This window comes from Castor canadensis, chromosome 13 (assembly GCF_047511655.1).
Source record: "Castor canadensis chromosome 13, mCasCan1.hap1v2, whole genome shotgun sequence".
In the NCBI taxonomy this organism is placed as follows: Eukaryota; Metazoa; Chordata; class Mammalia; order Rodentia; family Castoridae; genus Castor; species Castor canadensis.
Window position 1 is genome coordinate 7,560,430 of NC_133398.1, and position 17,464 is coordinate 7,577,893.

Here is a 17,464-nt window from a genome sequence, read left to right on the forward strand (position 1 = left end):
GGTTACAGGTATGCATCATCATGCCTGGTTTAAGGCTTTGCTTTTGGTAAGACTTACCAATGGGTCTTACAGAGACCCTGAAAGGGACTTATAACCAAATTTTTGCCAGTAACAACAATGCTAGAATCCCTTTCTCAAAAATCACAGTCCAAAATTAACCATGTTTCCTCAAAAAAGTGATTTCAAGGCAATGGTTTGAGAACCATGTGTACAAAGCATGCAGAAAAGAAAAAGTGATACCCCTAAGAACCTACATTCACCCACACTTACTTATCCACTTAAAAGTTTTTCCTTGAGGCTAGTGGAATGGTTCAAGTGGTAGGGTGCCTGCCCAGAAAGCGTGAGGCCCTTGAGTTCAAACCCCAGGGCCACCAAAAATAAAAGTCCTTCTTTATGTGTTTAACATTCTCAACCTTTAAAAAAATTTCTTTTGGTGGTGATGGTGGCCCTGGGAATAGAGTTCAGGGTCTCCTACTCATACTTGCTAGGCAGGCACTCTACCATTTGTGTCAGGATCCCAGCCCTATTTTGCTTTACTTATTTTTCAGGTAGATTTTGAGTATTCTTCCCAGGCCAGTCCTGGACTACAATCCTATCTATGCTTTCCTCATAGCTGGGATTACAGATGTGTACCACCATGTCTGACTTATTTGTTAAGAGGAGTTTTGCTTTTTTTCCCCCAGGCTAGCCTAGAATGTAGATCCTCCTTGTTGCTGGGATTATAGGCATGTGCTCAGCCCTCTGATCTATATTCTTCTTGCTGCCAAATCTTTTTCTTTGTCTCCTTTGAGGCAAGAACATTTGGGCTCCTGTATTTTGGCAGGCATCTCAGAGAGATCAGATACACCTGCAAGTTGGTTGGGTCTTTATAATTCTCATCAGATGCAATCTGAAGTTTCTCCTGAATCCACTTCTCCAGCTCCTCAGCATCTCTTTGGAAAAACTGGAAGCGATAAGAATCTTCCAGCTTCTGACGCCGCAGAGTTGAGAGCTCCTTGAAGCGGTGGTATCGATCCAGGACCTGCTGCCGCCTCTCCTGGATGTCCTCTGCTGTTTCCAGCACCTTGACCCCACTTGGGTCCATTTTCTGAAAAGACAAATGCCCTGAGATGAGCACCATAACATACCAAGATAGACTCAGAGGAATCAGGCTTTCAGAAGGAAACATTATCAAGAAAGCCCCAGTAGACAAATGAACTGAGAAGATGGCCTCCTCTAAGGTTAAAAACAACAACAACAACAACAACAAAAAACCCTTTATGAAAAACAACTATTCATTCCCCACAACACCTACCTACCTGCCTGGGCCCCTCAGAGAATGCCCAGACAACTTGGCAATGAAACCAAATTAAAAAGACGAATGGAAGCACTGTGTTTATATTGCCAATTCCACAAGGGCTTTAAGGATTCAAAGAAAATACCAATGTTGGTACTCAGAGAATTTCTGATAGGTCCATTCAAAAGTCCATTCATCTGGTCTCTGCATTTCATTGTGCAGAGATTAGAATGAATCTGATCTCATTTAAATCACCTTTTCTGTCTTTCCAGAACTCAGCCTGGTGAGTGATGAAAGGAGTGATTATGAAATAACAGAGTACTTTACCAAGAACCAACAGAACTTATATAGTCAAAGCAGGTGATTTCTCAGTTACTCTAAAATGTAACCCTACAAGCCAGGCACTGCTGGCTCACACCTGAAATTCTAGCTACTTGGGAGGCTGAGATAGGGAGTATCAAGGTCAGCCAGGGCAAATAGTTCTAGAGAACCCATCTCCAAAAAAAAAAAAAGAGAGCAAAATGGATTGGAGGTGTGGCTCAAGTGGTAGAGCAGATGTCTGCTTTGCAAATGCGAAGCCGAGTTCAAACCCTAGTCCCACATAAAAAAAAAAAAAACAAAAAAAAAAAACACAACAACTACAAGTCACCTTCAGACTGTCAGACAGCCTATGCAATGAACAGGCCCAGTTCTACCAGAATGTATGCAATTAAAAGAAAACCAAATCCCAGTGTGTTTAAGAGGGAGAAAAAGGTGTACTAAAAATCTACCTTGCTGGGCACTAGAGGCTCACACTTGTAATCTTAGCTACTCAGGAGGCAAAGATCAGCAGGATCTCGGTTCGAAGCCAGCCCAGACAAATAGTTCTCAAGACCTACTGTGAAAAAAACTCATCACAAAAAAGGGTTGGTGGAGTGGTTCAAGGTGTAGGCTCTGAGTTCAAATCCCAGTACCGCCAAAAAAAAAAAAAAAACAATGACAAAACAGAAAACAACACTGGGGCCAGTGAATCCTTGTTATTCAGGAGGCAAATATCTGGAGGACAGAGGTTCAAAGCCAGCCCAGGCAAATAGTTCAAGAGACCCTATCTCTAAAAAAAACTCATCACAAAAAAGGGATGGTGGAGTAGCTCAAGTGGTACCTGCCTAGCAAGTGTGGCCTGGAGTTCAGATCCCAGTACCACTAAAAAAAAACAAAACAAAAAACCCCAAATCATTTTATCCTCTAATCAATTAAGGACCACAGAAGTGTACAAATTAATGACAAAAACTTCTAAGTTTGTTAATAACATATGACCTCACACAAGCCATCTTCTCTACTACACCTGTTTCCTGGGGTAGCTAACAACGGCAGGTGAATACAACATAATCTCAAGGCCCTCTTATTTTAAAATAACAGTCTATAGCTGTGTGTGGTGTTGCATGCCTGTAATCTCAGCACTGAAGCAGGAGGACTGAGAAGTCGAGGCCAGTATGGGCTACATAGCGATTTCCAGGTCAGCAAGATCCTGTCTTAAAAAAAGCAAAAAATTATAGTCTACAGAGGAGATTCTGGGTTTGGTAAAAAGCAAAATAGATAAAACATTATAATCCCTTCCAGTTATGCTCTATCGTGTGTAAAAGATACAAAACAGATGGATGCCAAGGGCTCAAGCCTGTAATCCTATCTACTTAGGATGATAATAGTTCAAGGGCAGCCCAGAGAAATGGTTCAAGAGACACCCCTACACACACACCCAATCTCCAAAACAGCCAGAGCAAAATGGACTGAAGTGTGACTCAGTGGTAGAATGCCTGCTAGGCAGGTGTAAAGCTCTGAGTTCAAACCCCAGTCCCACCACCACCTCCCAAAAAAGGTATTAAAAATTGTTACCCAGGGAATACATGGGCTAGGGCTCTTCCCCACAGCTAACGGAACCAGAAGTGTAAGTAGGCTGAGGAAAGAGATGAAGTCAGGGGGTGTGCTACCCACATTCTGCCAGGAGGTAACAGCACTGTGAGATCTGGTGAAAGCCATGTGCGCCTGATCAGCTTTCAGGACCACTTTTCAATGAAGTGGTAATTTTAACAGGGCAGATGCCATGAGGTGATTTTAGCCACATCATGCCTTCCAAATTATACTCCATATATTCACCAGTTTTGCTATAGAATTTTTTTTCAGTCTCTTTTTTAACTATAAAAAGAACTTTTAATTTTTTTTTTAATCCCAAAGCTTCAAGGCTCCCTGCTGACAGAGAATTCACCTCTTTTATTTTTTTTAATTTTATTTTTTGGTGGTTCTAGGGTTTCAACTCAAGGCCTCAAGTTTGCTAGGCAGGTGCTCTACCACTTGAGCCACTCTACCAGCCCTTTTTTGTGTTGGGTTTTTTCGAGATAGGGTCTTGTGAACTATTTGCCTGAGCTGGCTTCAAACTGTGATCCTCCTGATCTCTGCCTCCTGAATAGCTAGGATTATAGGCATGAGCCACTGGTGACTTCAATTCTTTATTCAGCAGGACCATCACCAGCTGGCCCAATACACCTGCCTGGTATCATCTCATCCATACCCCCTTATCCTCTTAGCACATTCTTTCTTCTCTAAAGTACATCATGAGTTCCTGTAAAACTCCAAGCCATTTGCACATGATTCTTTTTCCTGAATGCCCCAGGTCTTTTCTGCTAGGTAACTCCTATTTAAATCCTCAACACTCAAGTGAAGTGAGTCAACTGCAGGACACTACATCCCTGCTAAGCTGTACTCCATGCTCTTTCTTTCCCTTCTTTTCTGATGCATTCACACTTTTCTGTAGATTACAGAGCACTTTATCTACTTCCCACTGGATGACTAGCCTGGGCTTGTAGCCCAGACTTCTTGTAGCCCTGATTTCTGGCATACAGAGGTCATTAGAAATGCTGCTGTTGCCAGATGCCAGTGGCTCAAGCCTGCAATCCTGGCTACTCAGGAGGCAGAGATCAGGAAAATCACAGTTCGAAGTTAGCACGGGCAAATAGTTCAAGAGACCCTATCTCGAAAATATCCAGCACACTGCAAGCACTGAAGCCCTGGGTTCAAACTCCAGTCCGAAAGAAATAGAGAGAAAAAAAAAAAAATCCAGCATAGCTGGGTGATGGTGGCAAAGTTTTTAAGACCCTATCTCGAAAATTCCCAGCATAAGAAAGGGCTGGTGGAGTGGCTCAAGTGGTAGAACGCCTGCCTAGCAAGAACAAGGTCCTAAGTTCAAACCCCATACTGAAAAAAAAAATGCTGTTGAGTAATGATCAAGTACATGTTGAGAGTTACAGCTGCTAGTAGAAGCTCAACAATGACTTTCATTTTCCATATTATAAAACTAGAATTCGAGAATTCTATCCAGGTAAATGCTAAATTCTTGACAAGAATGGCAAACAAGGATGTGCTGACTAAAGCTACATAACTAGGTGTTGCCCTAATGAATAACACTGAATTAGGGATCTTAGATGGACACTCTGGCATGTTCCCTGAGAAAGCAGCTGCTCTCTTCAAAAAAATGACATGAGCTGGGCGCCAGTGGTTCACACTTGTAATCCTAGCCATGCAAGAGGAAGAGATCAGGAGGATCACGAAGCTAGCCTGGGCAAATAGTTTCACAAGACCTTATCTCGAAAAAACCCTTCACAAGAAAAGGGCTGAAGTGACTTAAGGTGAAGGCCCTGAGTTCAAACCCCAGTATCTCAGCGAGGGCGGGGGGAAGGTGGCAAATCATCAGAAAATGATGTTATCTAATTCAATTGCTGACAAAATGTTCTCATAAAGAAATGTGCCAGGTAAGGAATCACTACATGGCACATGATGTCCTGAAAGATGTCCAAGTCTTCAGTATTGAAGTGTATGGTGTTTGTCCTATCTCCTGTAACAGGGTTTACTACATTTCTAAATTGTGTTACCTGCTCTACACTGGGGGGGTGAGGGAGAGGAGGATGTAACTCAATGTAACTCAGTGGTAGAGCACTTGCCTAGCAAAGCCCTGGGCTTGGTCCTTAGTACCACACCCATACCCAGTCCTCAGCAACACAGACACACACACAGACACACACACACACACACAGACACACACACACACACCACACCCATACCCAGTCCTCAGCAACACAGACACACACAGACACACACAGACACAGACACACAGACACACAGACACACACACACACACACACACCCCCCCGAGAAAACAGACAAGGAAATCACATTTAGGAGCAACCCTCTCTGCTTGGGAGGGGTGGGCAGAAGCTCCATCTTAGTATTGAAAAGGTTCCTGCTGAGCAAGTCTCCCCTCATGGGCCTAGCTTACTGACTAGAACCTACCAATCCAGGAAGACAGTTCAGTGAGGCCCTGCTGAAATTAACCAACCTAAAAGGCTGGCTTTGTCGCCCCAGTGAAGTAGAACAAGTCAATTCTATACCAAGTGCTTTGGTCAGGCAATAATGGACTTTTCTTTCCTGCAGTAAATTGGCTGACGTCAGTAGGTGGGAACTCTGCCAAGTACAACTGTCTCTGGGGAGCCGGACATCTGAAAGTCACTAATGTGCTCCCACTGCAGACAGCATTCAGACTTTCTTTTGTGTGATTATAGGAAACAACAAAAAAGATTATGGATTAATAAGGTTTCCCCTCTTAACCTGATGGGGAGCTGTCTCTAGTTTATCTGTAAGATCCCAGTTTCTTTTTGTTCCTAAAAGTGTCATTTCCACAGACAACATTAAACATAAGGAATTTTTCATAAATATAACCAAGAAATACTGCCACCAAAGGTGCTACAACTTCTCACCCAAAACTACAGTCACAGAGTTACTGGAATTTCTGGAACCCTCTTGTGTGTACTGCATTCTTTCCATGACTGAGGCTGCAAGAACCCTGCCCCTACCCTGGCAATACAGCAGTCTGATAAGGAGGAATCCACAGAGAATGTTCTAGGCCATTGCCAGCCTTATGGGATTTACACCTTTAAAGCACGAGACAAGAAGAGCCTGGGAAACGTGTTATCAAAAACCAATCTCCAAAAAAAAATCTCCAACCGTAACCAATCCATCCGTCTATTCCACTAACTGCCTAAAATCACAACAGAGGAAACTTCCTAGAAGTGCAATTAACTAACCACTTATGTCAAGGTAGTCGATCAACTCTGATTTTGCCAATCAAGTCCAGATACACAGGGAATGGAAGAGGAGAGACTGAAGAGCTAAGTGTATTCCTGTATGTTTAAGGACAGTATCCCATTTACAGTAACTAAAGGAAATGGTCAGATTTTTACAAATACTATTAAGACTGAAAATACAGCTATTTATAAATACTGCAATGCAGCACTTAAAATGTTAGCTGCATCATTCACCAAGTAATGTTAATTGATCTCGGGGGATAAAACAGGAATTATAAATATGTCTTCTATTGTAATAAAATAAAAAGGCTTGCCAGCATTCTTACAATACAGCCAGATCTCTAGGAAGGAAGAGCAGATTCCAAAGACAGGAAGTTTACCTATAAGTTTCTAACTAAATCCAAAGACCAAACACACATAAGAGTGACTTCATGTATCCAACACAATCTTATACACATTGTTTGTTAACTGACAGATTCCTATTTTTAAAAAAGGTTAGATAAACTCTGCCAAAGCTAAGACACAGTTGTCTGAGGCAGTTCTTGGTACTTAGGAATTTTTAAAATGCCTTCACCTAATCTACAGGTGTTTCATTGCACTGTACAAGGGACACATCTACTGTGCAGAGTAGGGAGAAGCAGTGAGTAAAATCACACTGTGTTAAGCAACACAACAGACTGCAGATGCAAACAAATTTGATTTGATTTTCAAATCAAAGGTCAAATGGTTTGGACTCTGCAAACTTGGCACCTGGACTGAGTGGTTTAGGCCACCCTCTCACACATCCTAAGAGAGTGGAAGAATTTGGCAATTACAGGATCTCTATGGGACTCAAAAAGAGAAAAAAAAAAAAAAAAAACATACTGAAGATGAAAGAAAGGACTTAAAAACAAAGCATTGGGATTCTATCCTTCCGGCGAATGTTCTGGAGGTCAGAGGCACTTGGAAAGCTACAAATAAATGCCAATTTTGAGCCTGGCGCCAGTGGCTCATGCCTGTAATCCTAGCTACTCAGGAAGCAGAGATGAGGAGGATTGCGGTTCAAGGCCAGCCCGGGCAAATGGTCTTTGAGACCCTACCTTGAATAAACCTTTCACAGAAAAGGGCTGGTGGAGTGGCTCAAGGTGAAGGCCCTGGGTTCAAGCCCCAGTACCATCAAAAAAAAAAAAAAAGCCGATTTTTCAGACAGGGCACTAACTATACTATTCTCCAAGAAAGGAATTTTTAGAGACTCACAGGAAAAATGGATTAGATTGCTCTCTGGAGAAATTCATAAACATCCCAAGGCAAAAGTCACAGAAACCATTCATTAGTTTTGTTTTTGTTGCTTAGTCAGAGCCCAAATGTGCAGAACTGACAATACCTTTTTTCTATGGCTTAGGAAGTCAGCCTATTACCAGATTTTAGATTTGCAAAGCAAGAGAACTACATCTATGGTTGTGGAAAGGCTTCCTGCGAACAAACCACCCAAGAATTTGTTAGCACCCATAAAATTGTACACTACTTGATTCTCAGATCAAACAAGTTAACTCAAAATCAGCTTAGCTGCAGATTTTAGTGGCAGATCTGATGGTAAGCAGAGGTAAGTAATACATAAAGTAAGACTTTCAACACCATGAATAAAAACAACTAATATTTTTACTTAAACCACATTCTGGTCAGGATTGTGGACCTGCATGTCAGCCTTCAAATGGATTAATTCATTTCAACTTGTTAGCACAATTCTGCAGAGGTGAGCAGGGACTTAGCTTTACAAAAGCAAAAGATTCATACTGCATTGCATCAAAACCCAGAAATGCAGAACAACGCTGAGAAAACTTACTTCTGAATGCTTCCCAAATACTATCTTGCTGCTACTTACCTTTTAACCTGTAAAATTCAGATGAAAGGCATTTAAGTGCAACATATTGTTATTGAGATTCACAATGGGAAAAGAAAAAAACAAAAACAGGAAAAGATTATAATGTGACCCATTTTTATAACCCTTACTTAATTAACTGGTCTGATTTATACAAGGCCTGGATTTATCACCTGTAATCACTAGAAATTTCCAAAATTTTACCTCTCATTTTAGGATATCAAGATAATTTTAAGCATTTCTTCCTTTTTGAAAAAAGTCTAATTTTAGCCAACACTCAAAAACTGCACAAATAAAACAAACACATTTAAAAAAAAGAAAGAAAAAAAGAAAAGAAAGTTCCATTTCATTATTGGGATTGTGGCAGAAGAAATAAGTCAATGGAAGAGAAAACAAATCCAAGTTTACAAATCTGTCAAATTTTATAAATGCTACTTATACCACATTTTTCAGATAATTTTCCAGGATAATCTCTTTAGTTCTTTGGTTCTCAAGAACCAAGCAGCCATCAATAAAGAAAAAAATCAGCAAACACTACATGCAAACACCAGGATGAAGATAAGAAGTTAATATGCTCATGCCTTGAAGAGGAAAAAGGAAGGTGGAAACCGGGGCTGTGGAAATCTTAGAGTAGATATATACTAAGACTTCTGACTGGGATACCAGAAGCCCCAAACAAACCCTGATCAAACTTTGCTTAGCAGAAACGTCATGCAGGCAGGATTTATTCCCCTCTCTTTGGATCATTCAACCTCTCTGACACAAATGTGTCTTCACGGCAAGCCAGGCAAATCCAAAAGGCAACACGTTTTCAGCATGCTGGTCAAATACCTGGGCTCTGCGTTTACGAAACGATGACAACATGATGGAGGAATGTGGAGTCTAAAGAGGGAGGGGGAAGAGCAAGATAACAAGCTTCTATGGGCAAAAAGAATAGAATCACTTCAAAATGAAGAAACCAGATCTGCAAAAATATATGAATACAGGTAAAAATCAAATTTCAGGTAAAATCTAAGTATTCTGTATAGTGTCTAAATCCCAGAGGGATTTAAAATGTAGGAAGAACCAAAGTTCCCAGTTCTTGGCAGTATCATCTTGTCTTGCACTGGCCAAGTCATACCATCTTTTGGGCCTCAATTCCCCCAAGTATATAGAATATACTTTTAAAACTAAACATGTCCTCCACTCATCCACATTCTGATACATTAGTTGAGAATCCTAAACTAGATAATTCCTAAATCCCCCATGAGATCATCAGAATAAGAAAGATGTTAACCTACAGAGAAAGATGCAACTTATGCCTAGTTTGCTAGTCTACTTCCTTTACAAAACACTATTTCCAGTTCAAAACTGGTAGGAGAGGAATTTGCAAGAGAGGGAAGTGAGGTGATGGTTCACTGAACAGCTGTTCTGGTCAACTGGTCCCAAGTGATCAGCCATGTGGTCCTCCTCCGCATTCCTGGAGTCAGCATTTGCACCAGGGCATTGCATTCTTCTGGAAGGCCCAGCTAATGGGCTGCAGCAGATCTGGATGCACAACTAGTAGAGTTATCAACAGCCCATGAAGGACTGGTTACAAAGGCAGGCTGCCCTCAGACCTTCTGACTTCAATACAGGTTCAGGACAGGGAGGTGGTATTTCTGAAACCCATTTATTAGGATCTGCAACAGCCCCACCCTTAGGGATGAGGCAGGGAAGGAAACGTAAAGAAAATTCTAACCCAGGGAACCGAAAGATATACTTAAAACAGCTCTCCCACTTAACCCTGTTTGTCAGATCACTTAACAGGCTTCCAATGCATCCTGCAACATCAGATATCTCCAATTATTCAATTTCTACAAAGCACGCTGCTAAAACCAAGAGCATATCAGACAGTAGCTGGACAAGGTAGCTCTAAAGTACCAGCTACTTGGGAGGCTGAGGAAGGAGGATCACTTAAGCCCAAGAGTTTGAGGCCAGCCTGCAACACCTTGATTTTTAAGGGAAAAATAAAAAGTGAGGGAGGACAGGAGAAAGTATATTAGACAGTAAGTTATTAGGCTGATAGCTTAAGAACTGCCTCATACTTGTCCTGTGTAAGGGCAAATCCTCCTTTCTATCCTCTCCCCCCAGTTCCCTGGATAACAGTTAACACACTTTGAGGGTCCCTTTGAGTAATTACTGGCCCAGTTACTAAAAAAAGCTGATTGTTAATTTCCTGCAGAGGCCTTTACTGCAGCACATTTTTTCCCCACTGCAGCACATTTTTTAAACTTTGACTTCAATGTGACCTTTTAAAATCTAAGACATTAGCTGCAATGAAAGAGACAATGATTGGTTTGAGGACTGGGAACCTTGGCTTAATGGCTTCATACAGCTGACTGTTCTGCTGCTATTCTTAAGATTTTGTTTCCTGGCTGCAAGACACCTCCACCCTTCCATCTTTGATACATTCTGTTTTACTTAAGTCCAATTGCTATGACGACGCAATTTCTCAACACATTACGAAAATACTTCATATGGTCTCTCTTCTATTCCTCCCTGACTGCCATGATGGTTAAGTTTTTCTAAAATATCGTGAAGACAGAACAAAGGACCTAAATGTTTTTGGCTCTATTATTTTTTATATCTATCCATACCTATATCTGATCTCTCAAGGAGCTGAGGCAGGAGGATTTCAAGTTCAAGGCCAGCCTAGGCTAAATAGTGAGTTCCAGGCCAGCCTTAGTTACATAGTGAGATTCTGTCTCAAATAAAAAAAAATAAAAGATCTGACAAGGTTTTGTAGCAGTTCAAGAATCATCACCAGTTTTCAGGGCTATTCATGTCTTTCATTTTAAAAATATTAAACCTTAACTTTAACAAACACTTTATTAAAAAATGTGTATTATTCCAGTACCTGAGACTTTTAAAAGCAATTTTCTTTTTCTTTCTTTTTTTTTTATCGTTTTTACATTTACTTACATGTGTATACATTGTTTGTGCTACCTTTACCCCCACCCCAAAAAGCAATTTTATTTAGGAAGCATCTAATCAAAATTGCAGAGACAGCTTTCAAACAAAAGATTGCTCTATCATTCCACACTGGCATGGTTGTAGAATTTTTGACCAGTAATATACGGCCCTCGACTGAAAAAACCCAGTCTCATACACAGGAAAAAAAAGAACTGTAAGCTATCATTTAATTTCGACTTAACACCAAGCCAAGCGCCACCTCTACCTATTATTTATAAGCAGATGACAACTAGACAGTACAGAAATATTTATTATAAGTAAAGGAGATGGCCAATTTCGGACCTTCCTGCGACTACAGAGAGCCAAGAACCGCCATATACGATCTAATTAAGATCAAGGAGTCAGGCTCTTCCTCTTTAAGGGATGGTGGGCATTGCTTGAATTGATTCGGGAAAACGGGCTGCACACGTCGTCCCCACCGAGGCAAGGGCCCAGGGGGCGACGTGGGGAACGCTCAGCAGGGAGGGGGATGGCGAGGACGGCGACTAGGAGCCCCCCACCCACCTGCCGCAGCCGGATGGAGCAGGGCGGGGCCGCAGCGGCTGGGGGTGGAGGGCGGGGAGGGACCCAGCGGCCTCTCGCCCCCTCCCCCCATCAATGACATTCCAGCGCCGCGGCGCCCGGGCTCGGCCCCGCGGCTCCCCGCAGCCCACGCACCACAAAGGCGGTGACGGCCGGTTCTCTCTCGACTCCTCGGCCCACGGAAGGAAGGGAACGGCGAGGACCGCCCGACTCACCTGTCCGCGCTCCGGCCCCGCCCCGCCCGGGGGTTGCCCGCTCCCGCCCCGGGGTCAGCCGCCCTGAGCCCCGCTTCCTTCCCGAGCTCGCCCGCGGCCCCTCTCACCGGCTCCTGGGGGTGAGGGGTGTGGGTGCGCCGGGCTGAGAAGTCCTGAGGGACCGATGCGCCGCCGCGGCCTCCGCTCCACACCGTTCGCTCCGCAGCGGGTAGTGGCGAAGACGCGCGCGCCCCGCCTCTTTTATAGGCGGTCCTGCGCGCTCCCGCGGCGGACGGGCGCGAGCGTCAGGGAAGCGCCCGGGCGCGGCGTGAGAGGCGGAGGAGCGCGCCGGCTGAGCGAAGGAGGCGGAGTTCCCGTGGGCTCGTCGCCTGACCGCTGGACGGAAAGAACCGAGTGTGCCCGGAAGGAGCCGAAGCAGCGGTGCGGGGGAAGAGGCGAGCGAGCCGAGGGCGGCGGGAGGATGGGGGTAGAGGGAGCGCGCAAAGGGTGGAGGGCGATGGTGCAGTGAAGCCGCTGCCTCCGCCCTGGCGGCGCACTTCCCTCGCCGCAGCCTGGGTCCTCCAATCCTGCCCCTCCCCGCCCGCCCTGCAGAGAATCTGCGCCGCACCCCTCCGCCCCTGGGAGCCCTTCCAGGACTGCGGCGAAGGGCGGGGCAGAGGCCATCACTGCAGTGTTGCTGGGGATGCTGTGCGTCCCGGCCGGAGGAACGCCCAGTCCCCACGGGTGAGATCACCCGAATGCGCAGGAGGAGCCTGGCGCTGGTGAGGGCTGGAGGTCAAAAAAACGAGGATGGTTTGGGGCTTCGTGTTTGAGGCGGTGGTAAGAAAACAGAACAAATCCTGATCAGAAAAAAATAAAGAGTAATTTAGGCCATAGAGCTGTTTTTTCAAGATTTGGAGAATTAGTAATTTTGTATATTTTTACAGCAAAAGCTTTCTCACCAGTCGCCAGTGGAATAGGGTGCATTAGCCCTATTTCTAAAGACATTTGAAGGTTCCTTTTCTCACAATTAATTGAACTTTCCTGTGTACCAGACACTATAACTAAGCATTTCATGGGTTTTGGGGGGGAGTTTTTTCTTGCACTAATTTTACGAAGTGGGTAGTATTTTCCCACTTTATAAATGAGTATCTTAACATAGAGACTAGGTCTCTCACCCCAGACCAGGCAGGAAACAATCAGAAAACTTAGGATTTGAACTCAACCAGACTAGTGTGTTGCAGGTGGATGCTGGGGTTCTGAGAAGAGAAAAATTAGAAGATTCCTTCAATTTTTGTTCTTTACAGTCCTAGCTGTTAAGGGCCTGGCTCTAAACTCTGAAGTTAGAGCCTCCCCTTCCCCCATTTCAGGGACAGCTGGGTGGCTGCCATTGGGAGTAGCACCCAGCTCATTCCTGTGCAGTCAGGCAGACTGGGAGTTCTGCAGCTCAGAAAGGCTTCAGCCTCCTGGTTAACAAGCAGCTCTGCTCTTTAAATAAATACAAAGACGCAGGGCATTGCACCAGAACTTTGGCCAAGGCCCAGCCTGGAGCTTCCTGGTCCTCTGCAGTTTGGCTGCTTCTCCTGGGCTTGGCATCTGCAATCTGGTTTCTAAGCTGCCCTGGCTATAGCCATGATAGAGAACATTTCCCTATTCCCTTTCCATTGGAGTGGAGCGAAAAGAAAAGAAGTGGCCACACCCCAGAGGCAGCTTTACAGAATCTAGAAGAAAAACAGGAGCTGAGAGGCATTTCCTGCAATCTTCTATGCAGAGAAAACAGAGCCTGATAACTCCTCCCTGGTGTGTGCATTTCTGGAAACAGCTGATGGCATCCATGGCTTCTTCAATAGCCAGTGACAGCAAATTTTTTTTATCAGATATTCAGCCCTGGGTACATAATGGCTAATACAATTGTAGCTTTCCAAAATTTCCAGGTCCTGCTCCAGCAAAGAATGGGTCTCAAGGCCAAAGGGTTTTCTTTTCAATCACCCTGGCCCTATAGTGAAATAGTGGCTTTGCTGTTTCTACTAGATACAAAAACAAATTGGAGACCAAAGAGAGCTCTGTTTTGATACAGAAACTAAAATCTTATTTGCTGATCCTTTGTCTGATCTGAAGCATGGCCAAGACACAGTATCTCCAGCCCTCTCAGGCTCCCACTCATTCACCCACCTCATTCTGCATTTGGCACTGGAAATGAGACATTAAAAGCCATTCTTCATGTGTTCTCTTTCTATTGTCTGTCTCTTTCCCTCCTACCAATTTCAGTACATGCTTCACACTCTACTAGGTGTGGAGACAGGGAGAGGATAAAGCAGATAATAACCTTCTTTGTTTTCTAAAAGAATTTCAGGAAAAAAAAAAAAAAAAGCACAGGCTAGTGTGCCAGCTCTGTAACCAATCAGCTCCATGTTCCCTGTTACCTGAGAAGCAGAAGGTAGAACTGAATTCTATACTCCACCTAGTTCCACCAGCCCTCTGCAGGCTGATGCCCTACACTTAGGCATCCAGGTAGCCTCAGTACCTTCTCAAGTTGTTCAAAAGGTCAACTGTTGGGAAACACACTAATTGTAATGTTTTTACATGTCCAGCCATGGAAAGTCACTTGCCCATTTTCCCTGGGAAAGTCTCTCCATCCCCAGTCTTCATCCCCTGCAAAGTTCAAAAGCAAGCACTTACACTATTTTCTCTCCCTATAAAGTAGCTGATTGGGAAAAGTCAGGCTGTCAAGTGGACTGCATCTCTTCCCAGACGAACATTCTGCAGTGTCAGTTGGCAGGCAATGGCATAGATCTTCCAAACACAGTGACTGGATGAACCTTGGCGACGTTATGATAAGTGAAATAAGCCAGATGCAAAAGGACAAACACATAATTCCTACAATTGTCACATTCATAGAGACAAAGTAACTAGTGGTTGCCAGGGGATGGGGAAGAAGAAAATGGGGAGGCATCATTGTTTCATGGGTAGAGTTTTCATCAAGAATGATGAGAACAGCCAGGCACTGGCGACTCACATCTGTAATCCTCGTTACTCAAGGAGTCAGAGATTTGGAAGATCGAAGTTCAAAGCCAGCCCAAATAGATTGTGAGACCCTATCTTGAAAAAAAAACATAACAAAAAAGGGCTGGTGGAGGTGGAGTGGCTCAAGGTGTAGGCCCCAAGTTTAAATCCCAGTGCCACAAAAAAAAAAAAAAAAAAAAAAGAGAGAACAATGTAAAGCTATTCAGAATTGGCACAATGAATCACCCCTCTACAATGCTTTTTATGGTATTGGAGGTTGAACTTGGAGCCAGATAGTCATCTACCACTTGAGCCACTCCACTAGCCCCTTTCATGTTGGTTGTTTATTTTTGGCAGTACTGGGGTTTGAGTTTGGGGCTTCACATTTGCTAGGCAGGCGCTCTACTATTTGAGCCATGCTTCAAGAATGTTAACAATTATTAAAAATGTCCCATCACTACCGAGGCTGAGGCAAGAGGAGTTTGAGTTTGAGGCTATGTAACCTGTGGTACATAGCGAGACATTAAAAAAAAAAAATTAGTCCAGGCGCTGGTGGCTCACACTCGCTACTTGGGAGGCAGAGATAATTAAGTTTGTGGTTTGAAGCCGGCCTGAGTTTAAGAAACCCTAATCTCGAAAATACCCAACACAAAAAAAGGGCTGCTGGCAGAGTGGCTCAAGTGAGAGAGTGCCTGCCTAGCAAGTGTTGAGGCCCTGAGTTCAAACTTCAATACTGCCAAAAAAAAAAAATAGAAGTAACCTAGCCACCAATTATGATCCTAAAATTTAACAGATTATATTGGTAATATAGCTCATGTTGACTGACTTGAAAAATATCTGAGATATGACTGTTAGTAGGTAAGAGCATGAGTACTGTGTCCAATTACAGGAGGATTATAGCCATCCATCTGTGGACATATGCAGAGATGGTTGAGAGGATGTTTACAGTGGGTGTCCAGATTTTTGGACTTTCTAATTCTTTTTTTAAAGCTTCTGGCTTCTGGTTACCTGGATCCCATAGTTCCAAGACACTTTTGTGAGTATGCATGTGTTACTGGGGTTTGTGCTCAGGGTTTCATGCATGCTGGGCAGATGCTCTACCACCTGAGCCATGGCTTCAGCCCCTTCAACATGCTTCTTGACCACGGTAACACAAAAGTAAGGAAAGGATTCTGAGAAACACTGGTCCAAGGAAAGGCCTGAAGTTCTGTGGTAAACACTAAAAACTCTTGGAGGGTACAATTTGAATTAGGTAAGGCATGCATCAAAAAGTCCCTCTTCCTTAATCTCTAAACTTTAAGAAATTGAAAACAAATATTTTTCAGTACTGGGGATGGACGCAAGGGCTTCACACATGCTAGGCCAAATACTCTCTGCCACTGAGCTGTACCATAGTCCTATCTCTAAACTTTTTATTATGGAAGAGTTCAAAGATACAGTAAATAGAATAGTACAATGAATGTGACAATTGATGCCATGTGTCAACTTGACTAGGCCATGGAATGCCAAGATTAAACATTATGTGTGAGAGCATCTATGAAGACCACTCCAGATAAGATTAGCATTTGAATATATGGGTTCAGTAAAATTGCTGTCCAAAATGAGCCGTATAGTCAACCTACCCAGGGCCCAAACAGAACAAAAAAAGACAAAGAAGGACTATGCCACTTTTGCTTCCTGCCTGACTGCTTGAACTTAAACACCAGTTTTCTCCAGCCCCTGGAGCTCACCACTGGCTGGTTCCTAGGCCTTTAGAAGCAGACTGGAACCGTGTTTCCTGGGTCTGCAGCTTGCTGATGGCAGGCCTGAGACTTCCCGGCCTCTGTAATTGCATGAGCCAATTCTTCATAATAAACCTCTTCATAGCTCTATGTCTGTGTAGCCTACTGATTCTGCTTTTCTGGGGAACCCTGAGTAACACAAGGAACCTACATTTGCCTATCACTCACCCTCAACAATTACAACAGCCTGTCACTGAAGCTGTGTGTGGTGGCTCACACCTGCGATCCCAGCTACTCAGGAGATAGAGATATGAAGATCTCCAGTTCCAGGCTAGCCTAGCAAAATTAGTGAGACAATATCTCAAAAACAAAGTATCAACAAAAGGGCTGGGGGCATAGATCAAGTAGCTGAACGAAAGCAAAGCCCTGGGTTCAACCCCCAGTACTGAAAACATTCTGCTATTGGTATTTTATCTATTACTCACCTAGTTTACCTTTCTTTGAGGTGGGGGTGCTTGGGATTGAACATTGGGCCTCACACATGGTAAGCATGTACTCTACCACTAACAGATTCCCCAGTCCCTGGTTTACCCTCAACATAGTAGTTCCCAAACCTATTTGACCACTAATTCCCTTTTTAGGACCCTGCAGAATTACAGTGTGGGAAAGCTGCTGTAGATTAAATAAATCTGTCTTCTGTGATCCCATAACTTTTAATTCAATCCATCAAGCAAGTGCTCCAAGAACTAAAATTATATCCTCCAGTGAGTTAAGTTCCTACCTCC

General features: G+C 43.7%; 1 protein-coding gene across 14 annotated transcripts in view; it reads right to left on the bottom strand.

The window, feature by feature from the left end:
* Positions 1-12,214, bottom strand: part of Sptan1 (spectrin alpha, non-erythrocytic 1) — a 63,636-nt gene extending 51,422 nt beyond the window's left edge. For 6 of the 14 annotated variants that reach the window (XM_074053091.1, XM_074053089.1, XM_074053088.1 and 3 more), the window contains exons 1-2: positions 9,077-9,124; positions 848-1,087 (exon numbers count right to left, since the gene is read on the bottom strand). In XM_074053091.1, coding sequence (XP_073909192.1) covers positions 848-1,087; positions 9,077-9,109 — 273 coding nt within the window. In that variant the 5' untranslated portion in view covers positions 9,110-9,124. Of the gene's footprint in view, positions 1-847; positions 1,088-9,076; positions 9,128-12,083 lie in introns of those variants that run through there. The other 8 variants (XM_074053084.1, XM_074053090.1, XM_074053086.1 and 5 more) reach the window with 5 other exon arrangements.
* Between the last annotated feature and the right edge of the window lie 5,250 nt (positions 12,215-17,464).